The 27,156-nt window shown below is 59.4% G+C and overlaps 2 protein-coding genes across 2 annotated transcripts; one reads left to right on the top strand and one right to left on the bottom strand.

Moving 5' to 3' along the window:
• Positions 1 to 5,329: 5,329 nt before the first annotated feature.
• ERMN (ermin) lies at positions 5,330 to 8,564 on the top strand. Its single transcript, XM_053948147.1, is given in 4 exon segments — positions 5,330 to 5,791; positions 6,079 to 6,165; positions 7,932 to 8,210; positions 8,213 to 8,564. Coding segments are annotated over 4 exon segments (756 nt in total). The 5' UTR covers positions 5,330 to 5,544; the 3' UTR covers positions 8,356 to 8,564.
• A 3,646-nt stretch (positions 8,565 to 12,210) lies between these two features.
• GALNT5 (polypeptide N-acetylgalactosaminyltransferase 5) lies at positions 12,211 to 23,709 on the bottom strand. The gene is made up of 10 exons (XM_053948146.1): positions 22,794 to 23,709; positions 19,688 to 19,854; positions 18,866 to 18,985; positions 18,385 to 18,520; positions 17,896 to 18,015; positions 17,437 to 17,554; positions 16,937 to 17,260; positions 15,261 to 15,341; positions 14,540 to 14,701; positions 12,211 to 12,645 (listed from the first exon to the last, which is right to left on the bottom strand). The coding sequence occupies exons 1-10, from the start codon at positions 23,438 to 23,440 to the stop codon at positions 12,499 to 12,501; spliced, it is 2,022 nt and encodes a 673-aa protein (XP_053804121.1). The 5' UTR covers positions 23,441 to 23,709; the 3' UTR covers positions 12,211 to 12,498.
• Positions 23,710 to 27,156: the final 3,447 nt, after the last annotated feature.

Here is a 27,156-nt window from a genome sequence, read left to right as displayed (position 1 = left end):
AAGCCAGTTGCAGAGTCCCGTTGGGAAGAGGACGGAGCCTGGAGGAGGCAGGGAGAGCCTGGGCAGGGCGCTCTGAATGGCAGGTTTGCATCCCGGCAGCCGGTGTGGGAGCCCCGTGCTGGTTTGGTCTGACCAGCTGCAGCCTCTGCCAGGTGCTGGTATCCCGTGGCTTGCCAAGTGCCTCATTCCAGGGCACGTGGAGTGGAAAGGAGCCTCCTGAGCGTGCACATGTCCCCAGGCTCCTCTGCAGAGGCAGAGGAAGGCAGTGGTGTCTGTGACACTGCCCCGAGCAGCTCTGTGTGTCCCGCAGATCTGACCTCTCCGAGGCGAGAGAGGAGAAAGGAGAGGGTTGTCCTGCAGGGATGAGCAGGACTGCTCTGCACGGGCAGGTTGGTGACACCCAGGGACCCCCCTGGCGTGCCGTGCTGGGGACCCTGCCCACCAGTGCCCCGGGGTGCAGGAGCTGCCCCTTGGTCCCGTGCTCCCACTGCTCTCAGCACTCCACACCTGCTCACATTTATCTCTCCAGAAGCAGAGGCTTCAGGCAGTAAGGATCACACGAGAGCATGTGTGAAGTGGGGTTTAATAACCATGGGCACAGATGTGAAGGAAAAGAGAGTTTTTCACTCCCTCTCAGTACATAGAAGAGGCTGTTTGTTCAGCCTGAGCAGCCTAATGATGTTTTTCAAATACAACTGGAAGCGTTTTAAATATAATTCAAAGACCCTGTGTGCCTCGTTGTCCTGTTGCCCGGGCAGCCTGTGCAGATGTGCCCTCAGGTACCGCTGTGCCGGGGCTTCCTGCGCTTCTCGGAGACCGCAGGCCAAACGCAACAGCTTCCCTGCGAGATGAGCTCCAAACAAAAACAATCTGTTCCCAAAACTTCTCTGATTCATCAACGTTGCAGAGACAGAAGAGTCAGTACTGGCCTCTGTAATTGCTGTGGAAAGGATCAAGTAGCTGGAAATATGGCATGGCTCCGGGAAAGACGAAGGGCACTCAGGGGAGCTGTGGGACAGCCAGGGGGGCTGGGGGACAGTCAGGGGAGTTGGAAGTCAGTCAGGAGAGGAGCTCCCGTGGTTTGTACAGGGGGTGATGTCCTGTCTGTGCTGCTGCACCGAGTGCCTGCAGCTCAGCCCAGGAGCCCCTCTGCTCCGGGTCCAGCCCCTGCCCCTGCTCTGCAGGGATGTTTTGCTCCAACACCCATGTGGAGTTGAAGCCCATCCCCAGTCCAGGCCAGGGCATTTCAGGTGCTGCTCTGGGCTCTGGAGCTTGTCACTAGGCACCAATATTACCACCCATGATTTGCTGTCTCAAAATAGAGTTCTACTTTTCATTGCCAGTAGCATCCCCTGAAAGGAGAGAAAAAAAATCAGAGATTGGTTCTATTTGGCCAAAATGTTGAGTTAAAGGCAGATGTAGGAGTGTTCAAAAGCAACTGAGGCAGAAAAACCAGAACATCTGGTGAGAGTCATTGTAGAGCCCAAAGGGAATGGACAGCTCCAGCACTGAGAAAGGGACCCCAAAGTTCTGCAGCTTTACAGTCCAAAGGGGTGATTCCTTTAGGCATGAAAGGTTAATTTGCCACACGTTGGGATACAGGCACTAACTGTGAGCGTGGAAAGGCTGAGGAGCCTGAACACCCCACAAGCTCAGGACAGACTGAACAAGTGATGCCCTCCCAGCAGGGTGAGAGCACGCTCTGGGTGATGACAGCTCCACACGTCCTCAGCCACGGTCACAAACAGGATGTGGGTGACGAGCACCGAGCCCTGCTGTGCCCCAGCCTGTGGGGGAGGAAGGAGCTCACAGGCCAGCCAAAGTGCTCAGAAAGAAAAGCAACTGCAACGGCTTTTAAAGAAGGCATTTGTCCTTGCAGAGAGCACTTCGGGTGGATCCTGTTCTGCCTCCTGGGAGAGGGGCAGGAGGAGGGTGGGCATACAGGCAGCATGGGGCAGTGACACCAGGGGTTGGGGTTCGGCTCCGTGGGCTCTGGACCTCCAGCAGCAGAGTTCTCACTGATCACAGGGGTGTTGGAGGGATGGGAGAGTTCCCAGCAGCCAGTGGAACCTTTTCTCTGCTTATCCCCCAGGGGCTGAGGCGGTAACACAAGTTTACTGCAGAGCAGAGTGCAGCTGGTCCTCGATGAATGCAATTGGATTTTAAACTGAACGTTTCAATTAATTTGATGAATGCTACAGAGCCTGGCCTTCTCAGGGGACTTAACTGCTCAGCTGAGTGTTGCCCACTGCCCAGACCCTCCCACCAGGTGCTGCCTCCTGGGCTCCATCCTGCCCCGCAGTCAGGGATGGTGGTGCTGCCTCCTGGGCTCCGCAGGGATGGTGGTGCTGCCTCCTGGGCTCCGCAGGGATGGTGGTGCTGCCTCCTGGGCTCCGCAGGGATGGCGGTGCTGCCTCCTGGGCTCCACAGGGATGGTGGTGCTGCCTCCTGGGCTCCGCAGGGATGGTGGTGCTGCCTCCCTCCTGCTGCTCTGCTGGGCTGGTTCCTGCAGCCACACCCCGCACTTCCTTTCCCCGGGGCTGCGGGCCGTGTTGCCTGGTGCAGCACTGGTCACACCCAGCTCTCAGGGCTCAGGGCAGAAGATGGCACAGGTGGTTATCGAGGGCAGCTGGGCCTGGCCTGCCAGCGCCTCCAGGCAAAGGGGACTGACACTTTATCCATAGACAGAACCAGGAGTGAGTCTCGGTGCTCTGGCATGGACCAGCTGCTGTGAGTGTTGTCACATCCAGCTGTGGCTGTGCCACACCAGATTGGACAGAATAAAACTTTTTAATTTTTAAAAGCTTGAAGAGGCAGAAATCCTCGTGGCGTTTGTGCAGAGGGAATGTTTCCCTGCCCTTGAGAGGTGGTTTTGCCCAGCTGTTTACAAACAGCTGCCTGTGGTGGGAAGAATGCACAGCTGCCTTTTCCTTCTGCAATCCTGCAGCCCAAACGGTTCTCTGATTCTGTGATAATAGGAAGGAACTTTCCCCTCTGCAGTCACCAGACCTCACTGGGTATGCAGCCTCTCCTCCTGAGGGCACCAACCGCTGCTCATTGTCGGCTCATGTTCAAACTTTATCGTTCACTTTTCTTGGACAACATTTTCCAGGAAAGGATGGGTTTTATAAATCAATCACACCAAATTAATTTAAAACAATAATGAAAACGACTTGATTTAAAGACACAAACTCGAGAGATGAATTGGAGCAGTGGAAAGTGTTTGGGTCCATTTCTAATCAGGGGCTGAACTTGACAAGAGGATTTCCAAACGCTAAAGCCCAAAGATACCAGAAATGCTGTATTGTACAAACACAGAATGTCATTCACAGCAGGAGATTACACTGTTATGTAAACCTGGCTTTGGGCACCAGGGTTGGGACAAGTTCAGCTGCGGTCAGAAGTGCCCCAGTGCTGCTCGGGTGATTCTCCAGCTTCCCTCTGCAAAATGCTCCCTCTCGATCCTGCCAGCCCTAGGTGTGACTGAGAGTTACCCAGAGAATCATGGAATGTTTTGGGTTGGGAGGGACCTTAAAGCTCTCCCTGTTCCACCCCCTGCCATGGGCAGGGACACATTCCACTACCCCAGGCTGCTCCAAGTCCTGTCCAGCCTGGCCTGGGACACTTCCAGGGTTCCAGGGCAGCCATGGCCCCTCTGAGCAGTGCTGGCTGTCCAGGGTGCGTGGCTGTGCAGGTGGGCAGTGACACCGTGCTGTATGCAGGGCCTGTGCCTGTCCCACTGCTGGGGCTGCTCCCCAGAGGGCAAAGTGCCCCCATTGTGCCCCAGGGCACAGCGAGGTTCATCCACAGTGAGCTCCATCCCCGGCAAGCTCCATCCATGGCGAGCTCCATCCATGGCAAAGTTCATCCACAGTGAGCTCCATCCCCGGCAAGCTCCATCCATGGCGAGGTTCATCCATAGCGAGCTCCATCCATGGTGAGTTCCATCCCTGGCGAGCTCCATCCATGGTGAGTTCCATCCACGGCGAGCTCCATCCACGGCGAGGTTCATCCATGGTGAGCTCCATCCATGGTGAGCTCCATCCACAGTGAGCTCCATCCATGGCGAGGTTCATCCCTGGCAAGCTCTGTCCCTGGCGAGGTTCATCCCCGGTGAGCTCCACCCATGGTGAGCTCCATCCATGGTGAGCTCCATCCATGGTGAGGTTCATCCATGGCGAGCTCCATCCATGGTGAGTTCCATCCATGGCAAAGTTCATCCACAGTGAGCTCCATCCCTGGCGAGGTTCATCCATGGCGAGCTCCATCCATGGTGAGCTCCATCCACAGTGAGCTCCACCCATGGCGAGCTCCATCCATGGCAAAGTTCATCCACAGAAAGCTCCATCCTTGGTGAGCTCCATCCCTGGCGAGCTCCATCCCTGGCGAGCTCCATCCCCAGTGATCTCCATCCCTGGCGAGCTCCATCCCCGGTGAGCTCCATCCCTGGCGAGCTCCATCCCCGGTGAGCTCCATCCCTGGTGAGCTCCATCCCTGGCGAGCTCCATCCCCGGTGAGCTCCATCCCCGGTGAGCTCTGTCCCTGGCGAAGTTCATCCCCAGTGATCTCCATCCCCGGTGAGCTCCATCCCGGTGATCTCCATCCCCAGTGATCTCCATCCCCGGTGATCTCCGTCCCTGGCGAGCTCCATCCCTAGTGACCTCCATCCCCGGTGAGCTCCATCCCGGTGATCTCCATCCCTGGTGATCTCCATCCCCGGTGACCTCCATCCCCGGTGATCTCCATCCCCAGTGATCTCCATCCCCGGTGAGCTCCATCCCTGGTGATCTCCATCCCCGGTGATCTCCATCCCCGGTGAGCTCCATCCCCGGTGAGCTCCATCCCCGGTGAGCTCCATCCTCGGTGATCTCCATCCCCGGTGATCTCCATCCCCGGTGATCTCCATCCCGGTGATCTCCATCCCTGGTGATCTCCATCCCCGGTGATCTCCATCCCCGGTGAGCTCCATCCTCGGTGATCTCCATCCCCGGTGATCTCCATCCCCGGTGAGCTCCATCCCGGTGATCTCCGTCCCTGGCCAGGTTCCCCGGCGCAAACCCGCTGGGGAATGTTAAGCGGGTTAGGTGGCCGGCTGGGGAAGGTGGTCACCCTCCGGGGATTAGGGGTCAGAACAATGGCTGTCCCTGTGGCCAGCGGGGACACAAAGAGCCATTGTGCCCAGAGCACAAACTCCTGTTTATTCCCGCGGGGCTGACATGCCCACAGCCCCGCTCTCCAGGCCAGCACAAAAGCCTCCTTGCTTGATTGTTTGTTTATGTAAATTATAATGGTGCGTTTAATTATGCAACGGGCAGAGCCGCGGCGACAAGGGAGGCGCTGACTGGGCTGGCAAGCCCTGGGCACAGCGGATGGTGCGGCCGCGGGCTCGGCACAGGAGACGCGCCAGGGCCACTCGCGCAGGGGACCAGACCCCGGGGCGAAGGGGCCGGGAGGAGCTCCCCACCCCGGGGCAGGAGCGGGGCCCGGAGCAGCGGGGCCCCAGTCAGCGGGCACGGCCCGGCCCGGCCCGGCCCGGCCCTCAGCATGACAGAAGAAGTGCCCGCAGCTGCCACCGCGCCGGCGTGCAACGGGAGCGTTCCCCCGGAGGACGGCCCGCTCCAGGTCATCGGTGGCCTCGAAGAAATTGCAAAATCTGTTGGGACGGTCCCGTACGCAAACGCAGAAATGAGCCCTGACACTTCACCTGCCAAGGAAAATCTGGAGGAAAATAGAAATTCATTGCCAGAGGACATCACGCCTGAGAGTTTTGCTGGAGAGAAGCGATGCCAAGGTATGCTGCCTGTCTCTAGGTGTTGGGAGAGAAAAGTTCTGTTTTATCTATAGTCTGATGAATAACGGGATGTGCTGTGTGTTAGTGAAAATTCCTAATCTGTGGGAGCTGTAACAGTGACTTGGTATGTTTCAGAATCTGAGACACATTAGAGGGATGCTATGAAAAGCTCATAACTAAAGAAATGAGCAATTCTAAATCTGCTCTGAAATCCTGCGGATCTGCAGCCATTGAAACCTGATTGTCATCGCTAATTGCCCCTGTCTTGTGCTTTGTGTTTCCCAAAGAAAAGCGAGAGGAGAACGCTGGGACACCACAGCAGGGACCAGCGGATATCCAGGACACAGGGACCAATGGCCAGGGATCAGGGGAAGGTAAAGCAAAATGCCATCTGATGTGGGGTGCCTTGATGTGTAGCAAAGAGACAATGGGTGCAGGTGGTTATTATTTTTTTTTAATTGGGTGAGACCCTTCTATTCCAGGGAGAGTGACTCATTTATCACCTCTGAGTTGTTGCACCTTAGCAACCACAGCTGGTATCTTCCTTCCAGGGATTTACATGTCTCATTGACCATGGGGTATTCAAGCACTGTGGGGTCTTCGGGCAGGAGGTCCCCAACAGCCTCACGGGGTTGGGCGATTCTCTATCTTCTGCTCCATGCTCAGAGGAGAACCTCGTGAGGCTGCCGGTGGTCACAAACCCCAAATCCTTTTCCTGCCTGATTCACCAAGTGATGAATCCCCCCATGCCCAAGCATCCACATAAAATTGCTCTCCTAAACCCCTGTTCCTGGGTCTTGCTCTGCTCATTTCTGGGTGAAAATGGTGGAAATGAGCAGGAGCCAGGGCTGGAGCCTCAGCCACCTCCTGTGGTGAGCGGGGCTGCAGGGGGGTCACTGCCCGTCCTGGGCATGAGCTAAAAGTGTGCAGAGTGTCTACAGAAATGAACGTGTTTATTTCACTATGCAAACTGCAGCCACCTCTCCTAAAGGAGGAGTATTTTATGGCGTGTTACTGGAGGAGATCAGCCACGTCTCTCCGAGGGGGCTCTAGGCATTATTCCTTTCCTCGTCTCCCACCACAGGCTCCTCCCGTCTCGTTGGCTTTGGCAGGGGTGGGACAAGGGTGGCTGCCCTGGGAGCTGCTGGTGATGCTCTGCCCTGAGCTTTGAAGTGGGCTCTAAATGAGCCATGGGCTGTGCCCTGCAAGCAAAACCTGCTTCCATTAACAAAAGGAAAAATATCCGAACATTTGTCATGGGCAAATTAATATTTCATAGCAACTGCCTAGGCTGTGAGGAGGTGAATAGTGGTGGAGGCTTTCCCACTTAGAGCTGTCGTCCATATTCCAGCTGTGCTGCTTTAGGAGCGCACAATAAAACCTATTAAAGGATCTCTCATGGGCCCCCTGCACCCGCCCTGCAACCACAGCACTTTATCTCCAAATTGCAGGCAGCTTTTTAGTACCCAACCAATTTAGTCTAATTAATACTCTGGACCCCACAGGCAAAACCTTCAATAGACCATTTGTTCCGACACTAAAGCATCATTAACCGCAGAGACGCGCCAAACAGGGCAATTGGGAGATGGCCATCGCAGCAGGGGTGGCCAGGGACACGTCCCATTGGGGCACAGCTGGGCACTGCATGCAGAATGGCTCCCTTCCCTTCCCTTCCCTTCCCTTCCCTTCCCTTCCCTTCCCTTCCCTTCCCTTCCCTTCCCTTCCCTTCCCTTCCCTTCCCTTCCCTTCCCTTCCCTTCCCTTCCCTTCCCTTCCCTTCCCTTCCCTTCCCTTCCCTTCCCTTCCCTTCCCTTCCCTTCCCTTCCCTTCCCTTCCCTTCCCTTCCCTTCCCTTCCCTTCCTTTCCTTTCCCTCGGTGGCAGTACGGAGGGAGGCATTAGAAAGGACCAGGGATGACTTTGGGAGCGCAGGGAGCTGCCCCGGGTGTCGGGGTCCGGGTGTCGGGGTCCCGGTGTTGGGGTCCCGGTGTTGGGGTCCGGGTGTCGGGGTCCCGGTGTCGGGGTCCCGGTGTCGGGGTCCGGCTGGCCGCACGAGGCTCCCCGAGTGATCCCGAGTGGCGAATTTGGGGTCAGGAGCTGGTGGTGCCGGACCCGCAGCCGCCGTGTCCCCCGTGTCGCGCAGGGCCGGGTGGCACGGCAGGGACGGGCACGGCGGGGACCGGCACGGCGGCCGCTCCCGGCACGGAGGTGGCGGAGACCCCCCCGGGCAGCGCCGAGCCCAGAGGGAACGCGGCCGAGGAGGCGGAGGAGGAGGAGGAGGCGGAGGCGGAGGAGGAGGACACCGAGGAGGACGAAGTTCAGGTGATTGAAATCAAGAAGGAGACCAGCGAGGCGGGACAGGGAGACAGCGGCAAGCAACCCTCGCCCCCGGGCAGCCCCGGCTGCAACTCCCCGCTGCAGAAAGCGGGGAGCCGCCCAGCCTGGGGAAGAAGAACGATATCTCCAGACACAGCTATTCCAGGTACAACACAATCTCCTACCGGAGGATCCGTAAAGGAAACACCAAACAGCGGATCGACGAGTTCGAGTCCATGATGCACTTATGAACTGAGGGGGAAGTGCCTGACGCACCAAGCCTTTGCTCTGGGCTGGGTTTTATTTTGTTCCCCCAAAACGTGTCTCTTCACACAACACAAGGTCACTGCTTTTCTTCTTTTTGTATATGATTTATAATACACTGTGAAAATTTAACATCTTGGCTTTGACGGGGGCAGAGGCATCCATAGCGCAGGAAAATAAATAATCAGTTTGCTAAATACACTCCCACTGGATTTTAGGGTTATCCTCCTTTCTTCTCTCCACCTTTATAACCGTGTTGAGACCACGGGGGGCTGGAGCTGGCTGGGGCCCCTCTGGCTGCCCCACGCTGCCAGCCGTGCTGTCAGGAGCTGGCAGTGGCAGCTGTGACACTGCCAGGGCAGGGTCCACCAAAAGGGATGGCTGCTGGCCACCCCTGCTCTGTTTTGCAGTCTGTCTGTCCTGGTGCCCGACAGCCGCTCTCTGCCAGCACTGCCTGTCCCCAGCTCGTGCTGAGGTGCCACCAGGCCCAGGGGCAGCTGTGGGCACTGCTGGCTGGCCACGGTGCCTGCCCCGCCAGCCCGGGGTGGCCTTGGGGCAGTGGGACCGGTGACCAGTGCCACCTCCAGAGGCACAGTGGGGCCTGGCTGGCCCCGAGGGCAGCAGCTCGGCTGGCACCTGCCTGCCTGTGCCTGTGTGCAGCTGGCGAGCCTGGCCACTGCCAGGAACACCTATTGTCCCGAGGCCACCAGGTCAGACTCTCTCAGGTGTCTTGATTTTCATCCTAAATTTAGGTGCAAAATTTTAAGGATTATTTTGTCAAAACTAGGTGGGTTTTAATCCATTATTTTTGTCTCACCTCGATATTACCCTTCTCTTTTGAAAGACCTTTGTGTAAGCACCCTGCAGTGGTGTCAGTCTTTTTAAACTGTTTCACGGCCAGATTTGTCTGGAGTTGGGACTTAGCTTTGCACTTGTCATCCCAGAAAGCATCTGGGAAAGCTGAGAAGAGCTGCCAAGGGTGAGGAGGTAAGGAAGGAGTTCTACAGGGCCTCCTGCAGCCATAAGTGCCTTTTTAAGGATTAGTTTTACATCTCCAGCAGCACTGAATATCGCTTTGACTTTTCTTGTTCTACATAAAGGCAATTATTTATTGGCAACGTGCAAATAATACGGGGCAATTCTGCATTGTGCCAGCAGACATAGCCCTCATTGTGCCATTCACACTTGTTTGTTTGCTCCTTGGCCTGAGGAAGTTCTGAGCTTTGCTTGTACCAACTCATACTGTGGGTCTGTTCCCGCTGGCGGCTGCTCTGGGGGTGGCACGGCCCCCTTGGAGACGCGGCTGTGGTGGTCCCAGCCAGGGCTGGAGCAGCCCGGGACAGGGGAGGTGTCCCTGCCCGTGGCAGGGGGTGGAACGAGATGGGCTTCAGGGTCCCTTCCAACCCAAAGCACCCCGATTCCATCAGTGTCTGCGACCACCCCCAGGGCTTTCGGGAGGAAGGCTCCCCAAGACTTTCAGAACCTTGGGCTCGCTCTGTGCCTGGCTCGCAACGCAGCGCTTGCTCAGCCGAGAACCGCAGCGCCCTCTCCTGCTTTCCTGGGTAAAAAAGGTGAAAAAATAGAAGCGCTGGGATGCTCGGGGGGCCGGAGAGCCCTGCCCAGCCTGCCTGGGCCTCGGGTGGGTGTGGTGTGAACAGCCAGGGGTCCACAGACAAGGAACGGGCAGAGACGAGGTGCCGGACCTCTGGCCATCCCCGTGGGCAGAGGGTCGGACACGCAGGGCAGGAGCTGGGCAGGCACGGCCTGTGAGGGCAGGGGACACGCAGAGATCGGGACACTTGTCCCTTGGAGCAGAGGCACTTTGAGGCAGGTGCTGGCCAGGGCACGGCAACCACAGCTCTAAAATCCTTTTTCTCCGTTTCTGCCGTGCCGGGTGCGGGCTGAGGGCAAGAGCCTCGTGGAGTGTGTTGGTGACAGTTGTCACGACACCTGCAGCAGCTGTGGCTGCAGCAAGCAGCTCAGTTCCCTGCAGCGAGCGAGGAGCCAACAGGCCAGAAATCAGGGGAATTGGTGCTCTGAAGGCTCCTCCTGGGGCGATGCTTTACGGTTCAGCCTGGCAGTAACTCGGGAGGAGCCCCTAGAGAGGGCCCAGGCTGGTCAGATTTAACACGCTGCGCTCAGAGGAAGCAGCTTCATCTATTATCATTTATTCTTTTTTTTTTTTTTTTAACAATTTAACACCGGGGACACCAGGGACTCCCCACCCCACACACGGGTGTTCCCACCCGTGGTGCTCCCGGGGCCGCAGCCCGGGGTGCGCGGGGAGCAGCGGCACCGCCGCGGCTGCCGAGCCTGCTGGAAAAATGCTCTCGCTTCTGGAAGACTGGGCTGACTGGTGCCGTGGGAATGTTCTCAGAAGTGAGCGGCAGCAGGGCCCCAGCTCACTGCCAGCAGCCCCCAGGCGCCCTGCAGTCTCTGAGCAAAGATCCAGCAGGGAAGTGAGCATTTACACGAGCGGGGCAGCGGCGGGCGAGTGACAGGGCTGGCGATGGGATGTGACCGTGACATATGACTGCCTGCTGCCTGCTCGGTGACGAGTGATTGAATGTCAGCAAACAGAATTTGATGAAATTCATGCTCCTGATACGAGCTGACTGCCCAAACGACGTCTGTGTCATTTTTCTGATGGTGACTGCGGGCTAGCCGCGCTGAAGGAGGGAGAGAAAATCAGGAAGACAGTTGGAATAGGAGTCAACTGGGAAAATCTGTTGGGCCAGTCAATATTTTGGCAGACTGAGCCTGTCAGATGCTGTCAGCACTGATCCACCACGTCAGAGGTGGTGCTGTGCCGGGGCCCTCTGCACAGCTGAAGGAGAGGGAGGGGGCTGGGCTGGGCTGGGGGCTGGGCTGGGCTCACCGTGAGCACTGGGTGCTCAGCCCAGGGACCCGGGGGCTGGGGCTGGAGCAGCCCCTCAGCTCAGCACAGGGCAGTGGGGCAGGAGGACAGCCCTGCCTACACTGCAGCCCCGCAGGGAACAGGGAGCAGCCTCCCACAGCAGGAATTCCCAGTGGGAGCAGAGGGACAAACCCTGCCTGCTGTTTACTCTGGATCTCACAACCTGGGCACACAGAATTTATTTTCCCATCAAATCCATCCCATCGGTGACTGGTGCTGGAATTTGGAGATCCAAAATCCAGAGATTTCGTCTGTTCACAGTACAGACAACACTTGCCTGCGCCAGTGAGTCCAGAGGGAGTTTGGTGGGCAGAGCCTGGCTGTGCCATGCAGCCTGGGCTGAGGGGAGCAGCAGGGCTCCTGGAGAGCCCCCAGAAAGCCAGAGGGGCTTGGGGACATGGCTGGGGTCCTGGCAGCCCCAGGGTGGGACAACCTGGCTGCCCTGGGAGGAGGAGCTCCCAGGCTGGCCCCTGGAGTGTGCCTCTGGCAAGAAGCAGGATAAACCTCTGGTTCCCTGCTCCAGCAGCTCCTCTCCCCACCAAACAAAGCAAGGCACGTGTGTCCTCGCTGTCCCCGGCACAGGGAAGGACTGCTCCAGCCTCTCCTGCAGCCCCAGGGTGGGACTGACCCACATCCACCTCCCACGATAAAATGTGGGCTTCACTGATGTGCAAGTGATTCTTCACAGAGCCCTGATCCTCACCTGTCACACAACAAGTCCCACAGGGATGGATCCTGCAGCCAGATCCAGTGTGGACACGGTGCTGGATTTTTTTGATGCATTGGTCAACAAGCTTCCAGTTTCCATGGAGGAATGAGCAGCCCAGTTTGCTGCTTACAGACTTAAGGGCCCTGGAAGTATTTCTGTAGCTTATGCTGCTGTCGGGGGGAGCTGAGTGATGTTTGCTTACAGTAGGATGGGGACTTCAAAAAATATTTCCATTTAATAATACCGAAACCAAGTTTTTCCCAAAGTCTCCTACGGCGAGGGAAAACGAGGCCGCTCCGTTCAGGCCCTGCCACAGCAGCCGTGCTGCTCTGCGTGTTCAGATTCCTCCATGCTCTGGTATCACACCACGGATTCCAGTTCCCCTGGAAATGCACTGGAAATGCACTTCTCTCTTGGAGGCTGCCGTCAGCCACGCCGCTGTCCCCGCTGAGCCCATGGTGATGCCCCAGTGGTGCCACCACGGCCGGGCTGGCCGGGCTGGCCTCAGTCCACGTGGTACCTGCCAAACCGCCACTTCTGGTGGGGGTTCCTGGGGTCACAGCCCTTCACCCTCAGCGCTTTGTACGAGGGATCCACTTCCAGGCACGCCGGCCGCGGGAGGTGCTGGTGCTCCGAGATGAGGTGGTCGGTCTGCAGGAGAGAGGGGGGGCTGAGGGGAGCTGGGCTTTGTGGGGCTCAGGCTTTAGGGCTCCTGCAGCAGCAGCAGCAGCTCTACTTTCCCTCTGAGAAAGCCCAGCTCCTTACAGGGTGCCCTTCTTTGGCTCGTCCCTAGTACCTGAGGTATCTCTGCTGACTTACAGGGACTTTGGCTTGGGATCCAAGCCTGCAGCTGCTGCTGAGCCAGGACCACGCCACAGCTGTCCAGTCACACCACAGCTGTTCAGTCACACCACAGCTGTCCAGTCAGTCACACCTCACTGTCCAGTCAGTCACGCCATAGCTGTCCAGTCACACCACAGCTGTCCAGTCAGTCACACCTCACTGTCCAGTCACACCACAGCTGTCCAGTCAGTCACACCACAGCTGTTCAGTCACACCACAGCTGTCCAGTCACACCACAGCTGTCCAGTCAGTCACACCACAGCTGTCCAATCACACCACAGCTGTCCAGTCAGTCACACCTCACTGTCCAGTCACACCACAGCTGTCCAGTCCTGTCCTGGACTTTCCTTGCCTGGGAACAGAGAGATGAGCTCTCTCACTGTCTGTGTGGCAATTGCCATGCCGAGGGATGGGATGGGATCTGCTCTACAGGGAATGTGAAGCAGGGGACTGATTTCTGTGTTTAGCTTGTTGGCTGATGAACCTGGCACAGGCACTGCACTGTCAGGGGTGTCAGGTAACTCAGAGCCCGAGCTCAAGTGCTGGGGCAGGGAAAGAACGAAGAGTCTGAGTGACCTCCATCCTTTTGCTTTTCACATCTGCTTGGATTAACCTCTCTAACCCCCGTGGCCAGCCAGGTGATGCTGCAGGTGCTGCCAGAGGCAAGGGACATTTCCGTGCCACCCCTGGCACTGCAGTGATCCTCAGGAGCAGCTCAGGTGAAACACTCCTGCTGTGACGTGTGCAGGGGGGTCTGGGCAGAAGCAGACAGGAACTGCGCTTCACGTCCTTGGACAACACAATGCCTGATGTCAGGAGAGGGCAAAGCACTGGAACTCCTTCAGACTCCTCTTGCTGACACCAGTAAAGAGCACCACCAAATCCATCTCACCCTCAGCTGAGAAATCAGGCTGCAACAGGAGACAAGACCTGCCCGTGCCCCATAGAGCTCCCTGGGCATTTCTGCATAATTTTCACAAAGTGAAATGACAATTTCACAATTTTCAGTAAGTGGTTAAAAATTTTCCCGTCTTTTTCCCTGAACACCCAACATGAGCCTGTGGCATTCTGGCATTCAACACCTTAGGCTGAAAAAACCAAAGGGCAACAGGAAATTATCTGTATATTGAATGCTACATTTTTTTCTTTCTTAACTGAAGGGTGTTTTTTTCCTCAACAATAGACTATACCATTTCAGAGCATTTTGGACTCCTGCTTACACCAGGCTGACAGAGGTACAGCCGTGACTCTTTGTGCAGCGCAGGCAATTAGTGTAAGTATCCATTCTTCTCCTTTCCATAAGTGCTGTCTTTAAAAACCCCTGTGAGCTGAGAGCCAATCGATGCTGACTCATCTCCCTTTAAGTGCTATTGACGGTTTCTGTGCAAAACCAGGCTGTTTTGGCTGTTTTGCAGCTGCTGCTGTGGCTGTGGCAGTGCCTGCACGTCCCCCAGTGTCCCCAGCCTGGCAGCCGCGTTGGGATGCTCGGCACTGGGATGGACACAAGCCCTGGCAGAGGGGCACGAGGGATGGGGGGCTGGGGCACCAGCACGTCTCTAGGGGACAGGTGGCCTTGGCAAAGCGGGCAGCAGAGGGTGGGGTGCCCCCGTGCCGGGCTGTGCCCTGTCAGTGCTCTCCTGGCTCCCTGACCCACGCTGGGCGGGCAGGGGCCACCCCCGACCCCTCCTGCAGTGTCACTCACCAGCCCTGGCTGGACAGTGGCCAGCGACCTGTGGAGCCAGGCCAGGCTGCGGCTCCTGCCCCGGCAGTGGCGCAGGCCCACGGCTCCCACGACGCCAGCCGGGGCGAGGCAGAGCTCTCCGTGCTGGATCAGCCTCAGCCAGGTGTAGTTGAACTTCTGGTTCTGTGGGCAGAGAGCAGCAGGAGACGCGGCCCCGTCAGGCTCCAGGGCAGGGCTGGCCACAGCTGCTCTGGGGACCCTGTGCCAGGGCCTGACCAGCCTCAGGAAGGCTGACCAGCCTCCCGGCCAGGAATCCCTTCCCAACATCCCATCCAGCCCTGCCCTCTGGAAGGGGAAGCCACTCCCTGTGTCTGGCACTCTGGATCCTTCTCTCGGAGCCGGGGCACTGGAAGGGCTGTAAGGCACAGCTGCGTGTCCAGCAGCTGCACACAGATCCCAGGCTGCTATTTAAATCTTTCTCTGTTTTCATGTGCAAACGCACAGCTCTATGCAGCTTTCCTAAGCAGCTGAATTTGCTGTTTCTGACTCTGTCGCTGGGCTGCAGGCTGTGCCAGCAGGCAGTTCCTGCCCCTCGCTGCTCCCAGGCGTGTCCTGGCCGTGTCCCCGCGGGGGAAGGGCCGCGTTAGCCCGGGGAGGGGACAGGTCACCGCGGGGAGCACAGGGGTACGTGCCCGTGCCACGGGCAGGGTGGCACCCCCGGGTGCGCGCAGGCTGTCCTTACCGTGTTGTTAACATCGCACTCCTGAAAAGCCAGGGCGGTGCCTTCCACAGCGATGCACCCCGCCAGGGCCACGTTAACGAGCTGGGAAACAGCGACAAAATGCAGATTTAGACAGAAATTCCCAAGAGAGGGGAGAGGATGTTACACTGCGCTGAACCTGCTGGGCTCACGGGACTCTGATTAATACTGCCCACATAACGAAGGGAGGCAGAAAGGAGCGCTCCAGGCCAGGCTGCACGGGGCTTGGAGCACCGCGGTCTAGTGAAAGGTGGCCCAGCCCATGGCAGGGGATGGAATAAGCTGAGCTTTAAGGTCCCTTTCCACCTAAACCATTCTGGAATTCTGTGGTGGAGGAGAAGGGGAGCCTGACCCGGTTTCTCTCACCAGCCGCCCAGCAAGAGGTTTGTGCAGGCAGCATTGAATCCAAAAGACTTTAAAGTGCTCTCCGCTCTCTGCCCACTGCCCGCGGCGAGGCGCAGGTTCCGTGCCCGGAGCGGTGCCGGTCCCTCCTCCCGGCCCCGCAGCGCCGGGAACGCGAGCGGCTGCTGCGCTCTGCTGGCGGCGGAGCCGTGCTACAGACCCTGTTCCCAGAGACCCCGACCCTACAGACCCTGTTCCCACAAACCCCGGGCCTACAGACCCCGACCCTACAGACCCTGACCCTACAGACCCCGACCCTACAGACCCCGCACCTACAGACCCTGTTCCCACAGACCCTGACCCTACAGACCCCGCACCTACAGACCCCACACCTACAGACCCTGCACTTACAGACCCCGACCCTACAGACCCTGTTCCCACAAACCCCGAGCCTACAGACCCCGACCCTACAGACCCTGTTCCCACAGACCCCGCACCTACAGACCCTGACCCTACACACCCCTCACCTACAGACCCCTTACCTACAGACCCTGCACCTACAAACCCTGCACCTACAGACCCCGACCCTACAGCCCCCGACCCTACAGCCCCCGACCCTACAGACCCCGCACCTACAGACCCCACACCTACAGACCCTGCACTTACAGACCCCGACCCTACAGACCCTGACCCTACAGACCCTGTTCCCACAAACCCCGAGCCTACAGACCCGAACCTACAGACCCTGCACCTACAGACCCTGCACCTACATACCCCGACCCTACAGACCCCTCACCTACAGACCCTGTTCCCACAGACCCTGACCCTACACACCCCGACCCTACAGACCCCGCACCTACAGACCCTGACCCTACAGACCCTGTTCCCACAAACCCCGAGCCTACAGACCCCGACCCTACAGACCCTGTTCCCACAAACCCCGAGCCTACAGACCCCGCACCGCGCTGCAGCCCCCGAGCTGGGGCAGGGGGCGAGGCTGGGGTCCCCCGGCCCCCCTCGAGGGGGGACTTCCCAGCACGGAGGGGTTTCTCCCCCCGCGGGCACACCCAGCCCCTGGCACGGCCTGTCCCGGCACTGCCATCCAAACACCCAGCCAGCTCTCTGGAGGCAAGTTATCCCTTCTGCCTTTTTCTTTATAAAACCGCTATTTCTTTATAAAAGCGCTCTGGAACCCACGCCTCTGTGCCCTATCAAACACCCCAAACGCTGCCAAAGGCCAGGGAGCTGCACAGCAGCGGCTGGGGGGTGCTGCCCAGGGCACTGCCCTGCCCTGACAACAGCCTTTGGGGACGTACCAGCCCACTGGCTTTAACCAGGGGGGCTTCCAGGTCCGGGTACACGTTCTCCAGGTACCACCGGAAGCTTTTGCACTGGAGCTTCTCCCGCAGCTGGGTTTGCTGGCTCAGGTCGCCCACATCCACGGCGCTCAGCAGCAGGTGGTAGGCGTGGCCGTAGAAGAGCTCCTTGTACTCGTCCAGCCACACCTCTGCCACGCGGGCCAGGTTCCTCTCCACCGTCCTCACCCGGTCTTTTGGGAAGGAGTAAGGATTGTCATTCCTGAAAATATGCCCGACTCGGGAGCACGGAACGATCTCGATCTCTCCTCCGCACATCCAGACCTGAGGAACAGAGGTCACCGATGGACACGAGCTGAGGGTGGGCGCTGCCTTTGTGCAAGCCAGGAGAAGCAGGAGGTCAGGTGCCCAGGGGGATGGAGCTGTCCCTGGGGAGCCCCTGCCTGGGCCCCATCGCCCACCCGGGCTGGCAGGGGTGCAGGTGTGCGACAGTGACCTACCTTGAATGAAATCTCCATATTTTCCCCTCCCCAGACATCCAGTCCTGGGTCGTACATTCCCAACTCAGAAAAATACTTCTTATCGATGGAGAACAGGCCACCTGCCATGACGGGGCACCTGGGAACAGAGAGGCCACACGGTGTGACAAAGAGGGCGTTTGGATGGCTCTACCTGGCCTGAAAGCTGTAATGGGGCAGGGAAGGGAAAAAGGCAGTGAAATGCTCTCCTGGCTGACGCGCCAGCAGCGCCACGCGTGGGGAGAAAGGCTTCCTGGGCTTTGCCCATGCCTGATGGGGGGATTGCCTGTGCCTCACCTGCCCTGGAAAGCAGAGGAACAATACTTGGCCACTCAAAAACAGCATTTGGCCTCAAAGGAGCCTCTGCTGCTAAATTATTACCAAAGGAATAATTGGTAATTATTGGTTGGTTTGCAAAGCTCTCACATTTCTTTTATTTACCTTATTATATCAGTTTCCTTGATCTTATTTTTCTCAATGACCTCTTGTGGAATCTGCTTCCATCCGAAATTCATTGGCCAAGTAAAAATCCCACGCTGGAAGTTGTCCACGGTCATGTAACTAAACAGAGGAAAGATCGGGCTGACTAATTCTGAGTCACGTTCCTGACTGAAATGTCACCCCTAATGAGAGAAGATGAATATCTGTAGGTAATTAAACCAGGATTTTAACAAATTTCATCAGGAATCCTCTTCATGTACTAAAAGTTGTGAAAGAGCAAAAAGGTGTGTGATAAACATGGGCCACATGCACAGCTAACGTTAATTTCGGGTGGACAGCGATGTTGTGTGTCCCCTGTGGAAAGCTCTGGAGGCCGGTGAGGGGGTCTGGAGCCACGGCTCCACGGCCTGCGATGGATCCGGCGGCGGTGCCAGGCTTGGCTCAGGACAGCAGCCTGGACGTGGCACTGCCAGGGCCGAGCAGCCTCACCTCATGTCCTTGTCGCTGATGACCTCGATGACGGGGCAGGCGACCTTGGTCCGGCGCAGGCGGACCCGCTCCAGCAGCGGCTCCAGCCAGCCCACGTTGCACTCCACGTGCGAGTCCAGGAAGGTCAGCACGGCGCCTGCGGCACAGGTGGGGAGGATCAGCCTCCAGCCCTGCCCTGCCCAGCAGCTCCCGGGCACCCTGGGGGCTCGGGGTGCTGCTGACTGTGCCACAGCCCTCCTTGGCGCCCCAGACCTGCCCAGCCGCAGCCAAGAGCGTTTTTTGCCTGCTTGGCAGGGCAGCTCCTGACAGCAATGGCCATTTTGGTGCTGGCACAGCCTGGCAGGGGCAGGTGGTGGAGCTGGGGCTGGAGATCGTGGCAAAAGGACATCCTCGGTGCACTGGGAGGGACAAACGCCGTGCTGGAGAGGGGTGGCCAGCACCTCTGGGGTCCCCACAGGGCTGAGCACGGCTCCTGTCCTACCTGTGGCGACCTCGGCTCCCGCCAGCCTGGCCCGGATCAGCCCGTGCCTCTCCCGGAGGCGCAGGATCTTCACCTTGGGGAAGCGCGACATGTACACGTCCAGCTGCTCCTTCAGGTACTCTGCAGAGGGGACAGCGACCTGGCTCACCCACGGTGAAAAGCCACAAGCAGATTTGCCCTGGGAGTGCCTCCGGGCACGCCAGGCGCTCAGCTCTGGGCTGTGAACACCTGGTGTGAACGTGGTGTGAGCCCCGAGCCCGACACAGCGCTTTCCTGGAGAACCAGCAGTGGGGAAATGACACCACTCCTCAGTTTTGAAGGGCTGAACCCGGCAGAGAGTGGCAGCACCACACTGCAGGGGCTGGCTACCAGCTGAAGCGGCGATGGAAGGCGCTGTGCAGCACAGATCCCGGCTCAGCACTGCTCCCACTGCAGCTCCCTGCCCTCTGAGCCACCCCGGAGAGCGCTCCCCACACCGGGAGCACGGGGCACCTGCCTGGGAGCTGCCCACTCAGGGCTGAGAGCATCTGATCACAAAAGCCCTTGAGCCAGGATGCCCCAAAGACGAATGGGCTGGACAGGACCCAGCTCCCTGGTGCTCCTGGAGCCTCCAGCAGCCTCTGCCTTCATCCCCCACAGCCAGCCCCAGCACCCCCTGTCCTCTGATCACCCTCAGCCCCAGTGCAGGCCAGGGATGCGCTTCAATACAGCGGAAGGAGAAAATGTAATTTCTCTCCTGCCTAGAATTGAATTACAGAGGACAAATTGCGTTTTGCCCTCAAGTTATATTAGTTTCATAAAGGCAGCAGCAGCTTCACCTACCCTTGGTGCTGAAGTCATCCACCAGAATGATCTCCTCGACGAGGTGCGGAGGAGAGCGGCTGAGGACGCTGTGCACGGAGCGCAGGAGGGTGGACCACACCTCATCCACGAAGCACATGATGATGCTGGTGGTCGGGAGGTCGTCATGGACCTGCTGCTCAGAGCACCTGCAACGGCAACACGGGCTCACAGGTGATGGCCAGTCACGCCCCTGGAAATCTGCAGGCTTGCTGCTCCTGGGAAAATGTGCGGGGAAGGGGAAAATGCCCAACGCGACACACGGAGGGAAAGCCCTGCAGTGCTGGGAGGGGAGCAGAGGGGTGAGGGGGGAACCCCACACCCTGCCCCAGGGCCCCTCTCATGGGCAGCCCCACGGGGCAGGATGGACTCACTTGGTTCTGACAGGGACCTCTTCTGAAGGAAACTTAGAGGTATTTCAGGGCTTCACAGTTAACCAGAAGTGCTCTGGCTAAGTGAAATTCCCCCCAGAATTACTCTGTGTCACAATCCCTGAGAGGTGTCTTTCTGTCTCAGGGAGGTCAGTGGGCAGAAAACACCAAACAAGTCCATTTTGGATCCAGTCCTGCCACACCTTGCTGGGCAGTTGGTGAGCAGAACTGGGCCATGCCCCATTGTCCTCCACCAGAGAATCCTGGAATAGTTTGGATCGGAAGGGAACTTAAAGCCCATCTCCTTCCAATGGCTCCCATGGGCAGGGACACCTTCCACTAAACCAGGCTGCTCAGAACCCCATTCAGCCTGGCCTCAAACCTCCAGGGACAGGGCAGCCACAGCTTCTCAGGGAAACCTGTGCCAGGGCCTCCCCACCCTCACAGGGAAGAATTCCCTCCCAACATCCCATCTATCCCTGCTCCCTGGCAGTCCTGGCACTCCAGACCCGTATCCAAAGTCCCTCTTCATTTCTCTTGGACCCTTATGCGCTGGAAGGGGCTCTAAGGTCTCTCTGGAGCCTTCTCTTCCCCTTCTCCCTCAGCCCCAGGACTCCTGATCTGGGCTCTGCAGGGAGTGCTCCCCACAAGCCTCCTGCCCACCACACTCCTCCTCAGGGCCCTCTCCCCCACCCCAGCTGCAGGGACACAGCACCCACGAGCACCAGCACTGCCAGGAAAGCTCCAAAAGCAGCGAGCATTGAGCACGGAGAGGCACGGATTGGCCAGATTTCAGTGCCTAGTCCAGTACTCCAGGAAGAACCACAGCAGGAACTGGAGTCTAAACTGGGAGAGACTGGAGTACACCAAAAAAAAACTTGTTGGCTGCCACGAGCTGCCGCCACCCACTGCCCTGAGCTGCCCTTTACCACCTGGTTGTGCCAGCAGGCTGGGGACAGAGCCTGCACAGGCTCCTGCCAGAACCAGGGTGCCCAGGGCAGCTCCGTGCCCCGTGGCAGCAGCTCACGTCCCCAGGGATGTGCCCTGTTTGGCCAAGGTGTTCCCTGTGACAGCAAACGTCTCCTCCGGGGCAGGTGAGTCACTGCCAGAGGCGCTTCCTGCTCGGCAGCTCTGGGGCTTTGCTGTCCAGACCAGCCCAGGGCTGGCTTTGTGCCACCGAGGCTCTGCTCCTGTGCACAGCTGGCTTCTCCAGGTGGCATCAGGAAGCAGCCCCAGCTGTCTCCCCCTTCCCCTGCTCCATTCTTCCCGTGCAGGTCTCACCTCAGCCAGCACCCCCAGCACGGTGGCAACGTCCTGTGGCACGGGGGAGAATCATGGCACAATTCCCAGCCCACTGTACCCATGGTCTGTGAGCAGGGACAGGGACATGGCGGGGGTCTCTGCACAGGGCAGGTCTCTCACCTGCCCAGGGGCTGAGAGGTGTTTGTAGGAAGGGCTGAGTGCAAGAGATGAACTTTACTGGCACTTTACTGGCACTCACTTGAGCTGGCACCTTCCCTCCCTCCCTCCCTCCCTCCCTCCCTCCCTCCCCGCAGCTGTCCCAACCACAGAATGGCTTCGGTTGAAAAAGAGCTTTAAGGCCATCAAGTCCAGGCACTGCTGAGCCCACCTGGCACGGCAGCCCAGGATGGGGCTCCCCAGCCTCTTGTCCTTCTGTCGGCGAGGCGCTGCCCTCGCCTTGCCCTGCTCTCCTCTGCCGGCAGGGAATGGCTCTTTTGGAGCCCAGGGCCGAGATGTGCAGGCTCAGTCACACGTTCCAGGATGACAGCTGTAACTGTGTGACACTTCTCCAAACCCAGACTCCACGTCCCTCCCTGCTCGTGCCCACGGAGCAGAGTCCCCCTGACCGCCTCTCCCGTCTGTGCCTGCTGGACGGTGCCAGCACTCAGCTCGTCCCCTGCAGGGTTGGTGGAGCCACAGCAGGTCCCTGCCGGGAGGGTTGGTGTCCCTTCCTCGAGGGAAGGGCCACGGCAGCCTGAGGTGTGAGAGCCCCTTCGGGCAGTGGGGCTCCTGCTGCCCTCACACACCCACGGGAACCAACACAGGAGTTCTGAGTGCTCAGAGCTGCACCTGGCCCACCAGGTAATCACAGCAGCCCCTGGCACACCAGGTAACCAGAGCTGCCCCTGGCACACCAGGTAACCAGAGGTACACCTGGCACACCAGGTAATCACAGCTGCACCCGGCCCACCAGGTAACCAGAGCTGCACCTGGCACACCAGGTAACCAGAGCTGCCCCTGGCACACCAGGTAACCAGAGGTACACCTGGCCCACCAGGTAATCACAGCAGCCCCTGGCACACCAGGTAACCAGAGCTGCCCCTGGCACACCAGGTAACCAGAGGTACACCTGGCCCACCAGGTAACCAGAGGTACACCTGGCACACCAGGTAACCAGAGCTGCACCTGGCCCACCAGGTACAGCGTCCTAAGGCACAGAGAGGCCTGAGCCCCATCACCTGTGCTGGCTGTCCTGGCCCCTTTGGGCAGCTGGGCTCAGTGGGTTATGACAACCTGCAAACTTTACCCAGTTCTACATTTAACAACAGGCTGCCCTGACCTGGACAGGCAAAAGCCATGTGACAGGCAGCATGGCTGAGGTGAGGGCTCGGTGTGCCCCCAGCAGCCCCCCCCAGAGCCACGGAGCCATCCCCAGGGTGCAGCACGGGGGTTTGTGCAAGGGGAGCAGATCTTACCCGGCAGGCCTGGTGTCTGCGATGGCTCGATCCACAGGTATCAGATCGCTGAGGTAGACATTAAAGTTTCCTTCTTTCCACCTACTTTTTGCTTCTTCTTGTTTATCATCAGGGACAGCAACAGGGTGTCCAAACTGGCCGGGAGCTCGGGGGTCTCTCGGGGCGAGCGTTGCATCCATGGACAGGACTCTGTGCATCCCAGGGCTGCTTCCTGCTTGCTCCTGCCCATCCTGGCCAATGCCAACTGCTCCAGGAGCTGCTCCCCGCTGCTCCTTCCCATCCTGGCCAGTGCCAGCTGTTCCAGGAGCTGCTCCCCGCTGCTCCTTCCCATCCTGGCCAGTGCCAACTGCTCCAGGAGCTGCTCCACGCTGCTCCTGCCCGTCCCGTCCAGTGCCAGCTGCTCCAGGAGCTGCTCCCCGCTGCTCCTGCCTGTCCCGTCCAGTGCCAGCTGCTCCAGGAGCTGCTCCTGGTGTCGTACCCAGCGTCCGGCTCCGGCCACCCACGGCGGTGGCCCCAGCAGTGGCAGTCGCAGCGTGGGCACCATCACTGCTCTTGTCAGCAAGTTCTTTGTGCTTTCCACGTCTCGCCGTGGCGTTCCCCGCAGAGTGGGGCCCGCGGCGCGGGGCTGCGGGGCTGGCGGGGTTCATTCCCCCTTTGCTAATGGGGATGAAGCGAGTTTCGGAGGGAGTTTCTCTGCGTCCCGTGTTTGTCCCTGGTCCAGGCTGGGCTGCGGTCCCCGCACCCCGGGCGGCCGGGCCGCTCCGTCCCGCCGTGCCGGAGGGACGCTGCTGGTCCCCGCGGGCTCCGGGGAGCGCCGTGCCCGTGCCGCCGGGGGCCGGGGGCTGGCGGGGAGGCGGCGATGGCCCCGGCCCCCCGGCCCCGTACCCGCCGGGGGCTGTTCCCGGCTCCCCCGCTGCCTTCGCCGGCATCCCGGGGCCGCGCCGGGGCCTCGCCCGCCCCAACCCCAACCCCAACCCCAATCCTAACCCCATCCCCATCCCCGGCCCCGGCCCCGGCCCCGGCCCCGGCCCCGGCCCGCGCCCCGCCGCCTCCCGCAGCAGCCGCCCGCCCGCCTCGCCGAGCGAGAGGCGGAGCGCGGCCATGTCGAGCAGCACCCAGGCCACCGAGGCGGCGAACACGAAGGCCAGGGCCCGCCCGCTGCCGCGGAACAGCCGCCGCAGCCCGCTCATCCCGGGCGGGCGCGGGAGCCGCCGGGCCAGCGGAGCGGGAGGCGGGCCGGGGCCGGGGATGGGGATAGGGCCGGCAATGGGGCCGGGCATGGGGCCGGGACGCGGCTGACCCGCCCCACCCCGCACCGGGACCCGCCCGCGCTGGAACCCGAGCCGGGGACCCGCCCGGTCCCGGCGGGACGCGCGGGGGGAGCGGGGCTGTGCCTCGGGAGAGACAGCCCGGGGATGGGTGAGCAGCTCGGGGGGACATCCCGGGGATCAGTGATGCGGCTGGGGGGATATCCCGGGGATCAGTGATGTGGCTGGGGGGACATCCCGGGGATCAGTGATGTGGCTGGGGGGACATCCCGGGGATCAGTGATGCGGCTGGGGGGACATTCCGGGTATCACTGATGTGGCTGGGGGGACATCCCGGGGATCAGTGATGTGGCTGGGGGGACATCCCGGGGATCAGTGATGTGGCTGGGGGGACATCCCGAGGATCAGTGATGCGGCTGGGGGGACATCCCGGGGATCAGTGATGCGGCTGGGGGCGCCTCTGCCCGGGGCAGTGGAGGGAGAGGGGCTGTCTCGGGGGTCCCCGGCGGGGGCAGCGGGGCCGTGGCTCGGGGGAGCCGTGCGTGTCCCTGCTCCACGTGGCAGCTGGCGCGGCAGCCGGTGGTTGAGCCGCTGCTGAGGACGTGGGTGTGTTCCACATCCCGCTCAATTACAGGGCGCGGAGCCACGCTGGCGAACACGGCAGCCTCCGGTGGGCTGAGCCGGAGAAGGACAAGAAAGGAACCAGCGAGGAACCACCCTCCTGCTCCCGCTCGTGCTCCTGCTCCGGCGGGCTGGGACGTGGCAGGCTTTGCTGGCAGTGCCGGCTGTGCCCGCTGTTCTGGATGTGCAGACTGTGCCGCCTGTCCTGGCCGTGCCATGCGTGCCGCCTGTCCTGGCAGCCCCGGCTGCACTGGCTGGGGTGGCTCTCCAGGCTGTTGTGGCTGTCCTGGCCGTGTGGCTGTGCTGGCAGTGCCAGCTCTGCTGGCTGTCCCGGCTGTGCCGGCAGCGCTGGCAGCCGAGGGCGGGGGCTGCCTGCCGGCCCTAGGTGCTCCAGCCTGGGAGCTCAGGTGGGCTGTGCCGGGCGGAGAACCCCAGGCAGCCCCAGGCAGCCTGCTCTGTGGGGCTGTAGCCGTGGGCCGACACCCGGGTGTCGGTCCCGCGGTGTTCCCGGGCTTGGCTGCTGCTGGCTGCGGGGGACACGCGGCGAGCCTGCAGAGAAGCTGATCTGCTGATCCTGCCTCCAGAGAAGCTGCTCCTGCGGACACGGCTCTGGGAGAGCCTGTGTGGGGCCGCGCTATCTGGGAGATGCTCTGGGCGGGGGTAACTCCGTGCAGGGGTGAGCTCTGCGTGCTGGGACAGCCACACCGGACCCCCACGAGGGCACGGCACCGAGGGGGCAACACCACACCTCGGAGAGTCTCTGCCACCCCACCGCGTCCGGGGGCGAGGACCAGCAGGTACACTGGCCTCCCGGGGACCCCCGTGCCCACGGCACGGCCCCGGGCAGCAGCTGCGGGCAGTGAACGCCGGCAGTCTGCCTGGGGGACACCTGGCACGGCCGCGGGGGCAGCCCGGGGGCTGCTGGCACCGCCAGGTGAAGGAGCTGTGGGATCAGGTGCGAGCTGTGGGCAGCAGTTCCGAGAACTCAGGATACAGGCACCGAAGTGAAAGGAAAAAAGCCTGGGCTGGTATTTTGCAGCTTTATTAAACTTAGCTTAAACTCTCCTAAAGTTCTCTGGTATGAATAAACGTAATAGCGGTGCACTGTATCCCAAATCCCAAAGCAGGAGATTTTGTTAAATAAAGGGCTCCAACCCACTGCAGTGCATATGAATTTTGAAAATAAATAAGTGGAAAAAATTACTTTAATATTCATACTTCAAAAAATTAGTAATATCAAAACCCAGCCTATGGTTACATTGTGGGATGGAAAACAAAGGAAATGGTCATTCTGTTGTTTTTCCAAGGCTTTTCTTTGCCAAGCAAACTCCTTCAGACGTGGCAGGCAGCTCTGATTTCAGAGGATTTGCATGTGTGGATGGTGCTTGAGGATTCTCAGTGAGAGGGAGGGAAGGATAAGATTGCAAAAACTCTCTAAAGGAAAAAAAGATGAGCAGCAGCGTGAGAGTAAGCAAGAGATGAACTTAAATGGAACAATTCCGTTCGTTTAGAAATAAAAGTTTGACGCACACGCTCTGTGCTTCATTCACCATGCTGGCACAACTTTTCCGTTTTCATTTGGTGTTTTCCCCTCCTGGTGCTGACCCTCCCTCGGGCACGGTTGAGTCCCCAGTGCTGGGCCCTGCCAGCACACCCCGGGGCCGTGCTTTAGGGCTCAGCCCCGGGCACAGCGGGGCTCAGCACCCGCACAGGGACCCCTGGAGCTGCTGGAAGGGTGTTCCTCTGCCAGAGGGCCAGGCCAGCAGCCTCTTCCCTAATCCCTGGGCACAAGATCCAGCCCTGCTGGGGCAGGGAGAGGCCCAGGTCGCCCCGCTGAGCTTCAGCCTTACGCGTTGTGACAAAGCCCCATCTCGGCATGGTCAGGCACTCCCTCCGCACACTCTGCACTTTGGCTCTCCTCCCTGGCAAGTACAAATGTTCCAGATAGCTGAACAGATTCCATGACACAAGACAGCTGCTTTTGTAGGGAGGAATTAATTTAATCAAGTACTCCATCATTAAAATAATCTGACGCGTCAGATGGAAAAGCACAGAAGCAAGCTTGCTCAAAGATGAAAACTCAACACTTTTTCAGCCAGAAGTGTCCCAGAAGATAAGGAAATGTTATTATAACTCACTCTAGGTCTCTATATAACATTTTAGCAATGTAAATAATATTTTGTCCAAAGAGAATTCGTGAGGGAATATCTTTTGCCAAAGCCTGGCTAGCTTGGTAAATTGATTTCTTCCATGGAGCACAAGAATCTCAGAATGGTTTGGGTTGTTAGGGACCTTAAAGCTCATCCAGTTCCACACCCTGCCATGGGCAGGGACACCTCCCACTATCCCACTGAAGGAAACACTGAAGCTGGAGTACCCTGTCCCGCTGGGGTGTTTGGTGCTGTTCTGGAAGTCTCCACCCAGTCAGATGGGAATGAAAGTGGGAACTTTGGAAGAAGAGTTTGCGGTCATGT

The sequence above is a fragment of the Vidua chalybeata genome, chromosome 7 (assembly GCF_026979565.1).
Source record: "Vidua chalybeata isolate OUT-0048 chromosome 7, bVidCha1 merged haplotype, whole genome shotgun sequence".
NCBI lineage: Eukaryota > Metazoa > Chordata > Aves > Passeriformes > Viduidae > Vidua > Vidua chalybeata.
Note: the sequence above shows the minus strand (reverse complement) of the source record. Positions and strands in the feature narration are given on the sequence as shown.

Excerpts from the sequence above, each read along its gene's own strand:
- GALNT5 (XM_053948146.1), bottom strand. The coding sequence starts at position 23,440 with ATGAACCCCGCCAGCCCCGCAGCCCCGCGCCGCGGGCCCCACTCTGCG. Across the intron at positions 18,986-19,687 it reads GGATGACTTCAGCACCAAGG|AGTACCTGAAGGAGCAGCTG; the intron begins GTAGGTGAAGCT and ends TCCCCTCTGCAG. Across the intron at positions 18,016-18,384 it reads ATCAGCGACAAGGACATGAG|TTACATGACCGTGGACAACT; the intron begins GTGAGGCTGCTC and ends TCCTCTGTTTAG.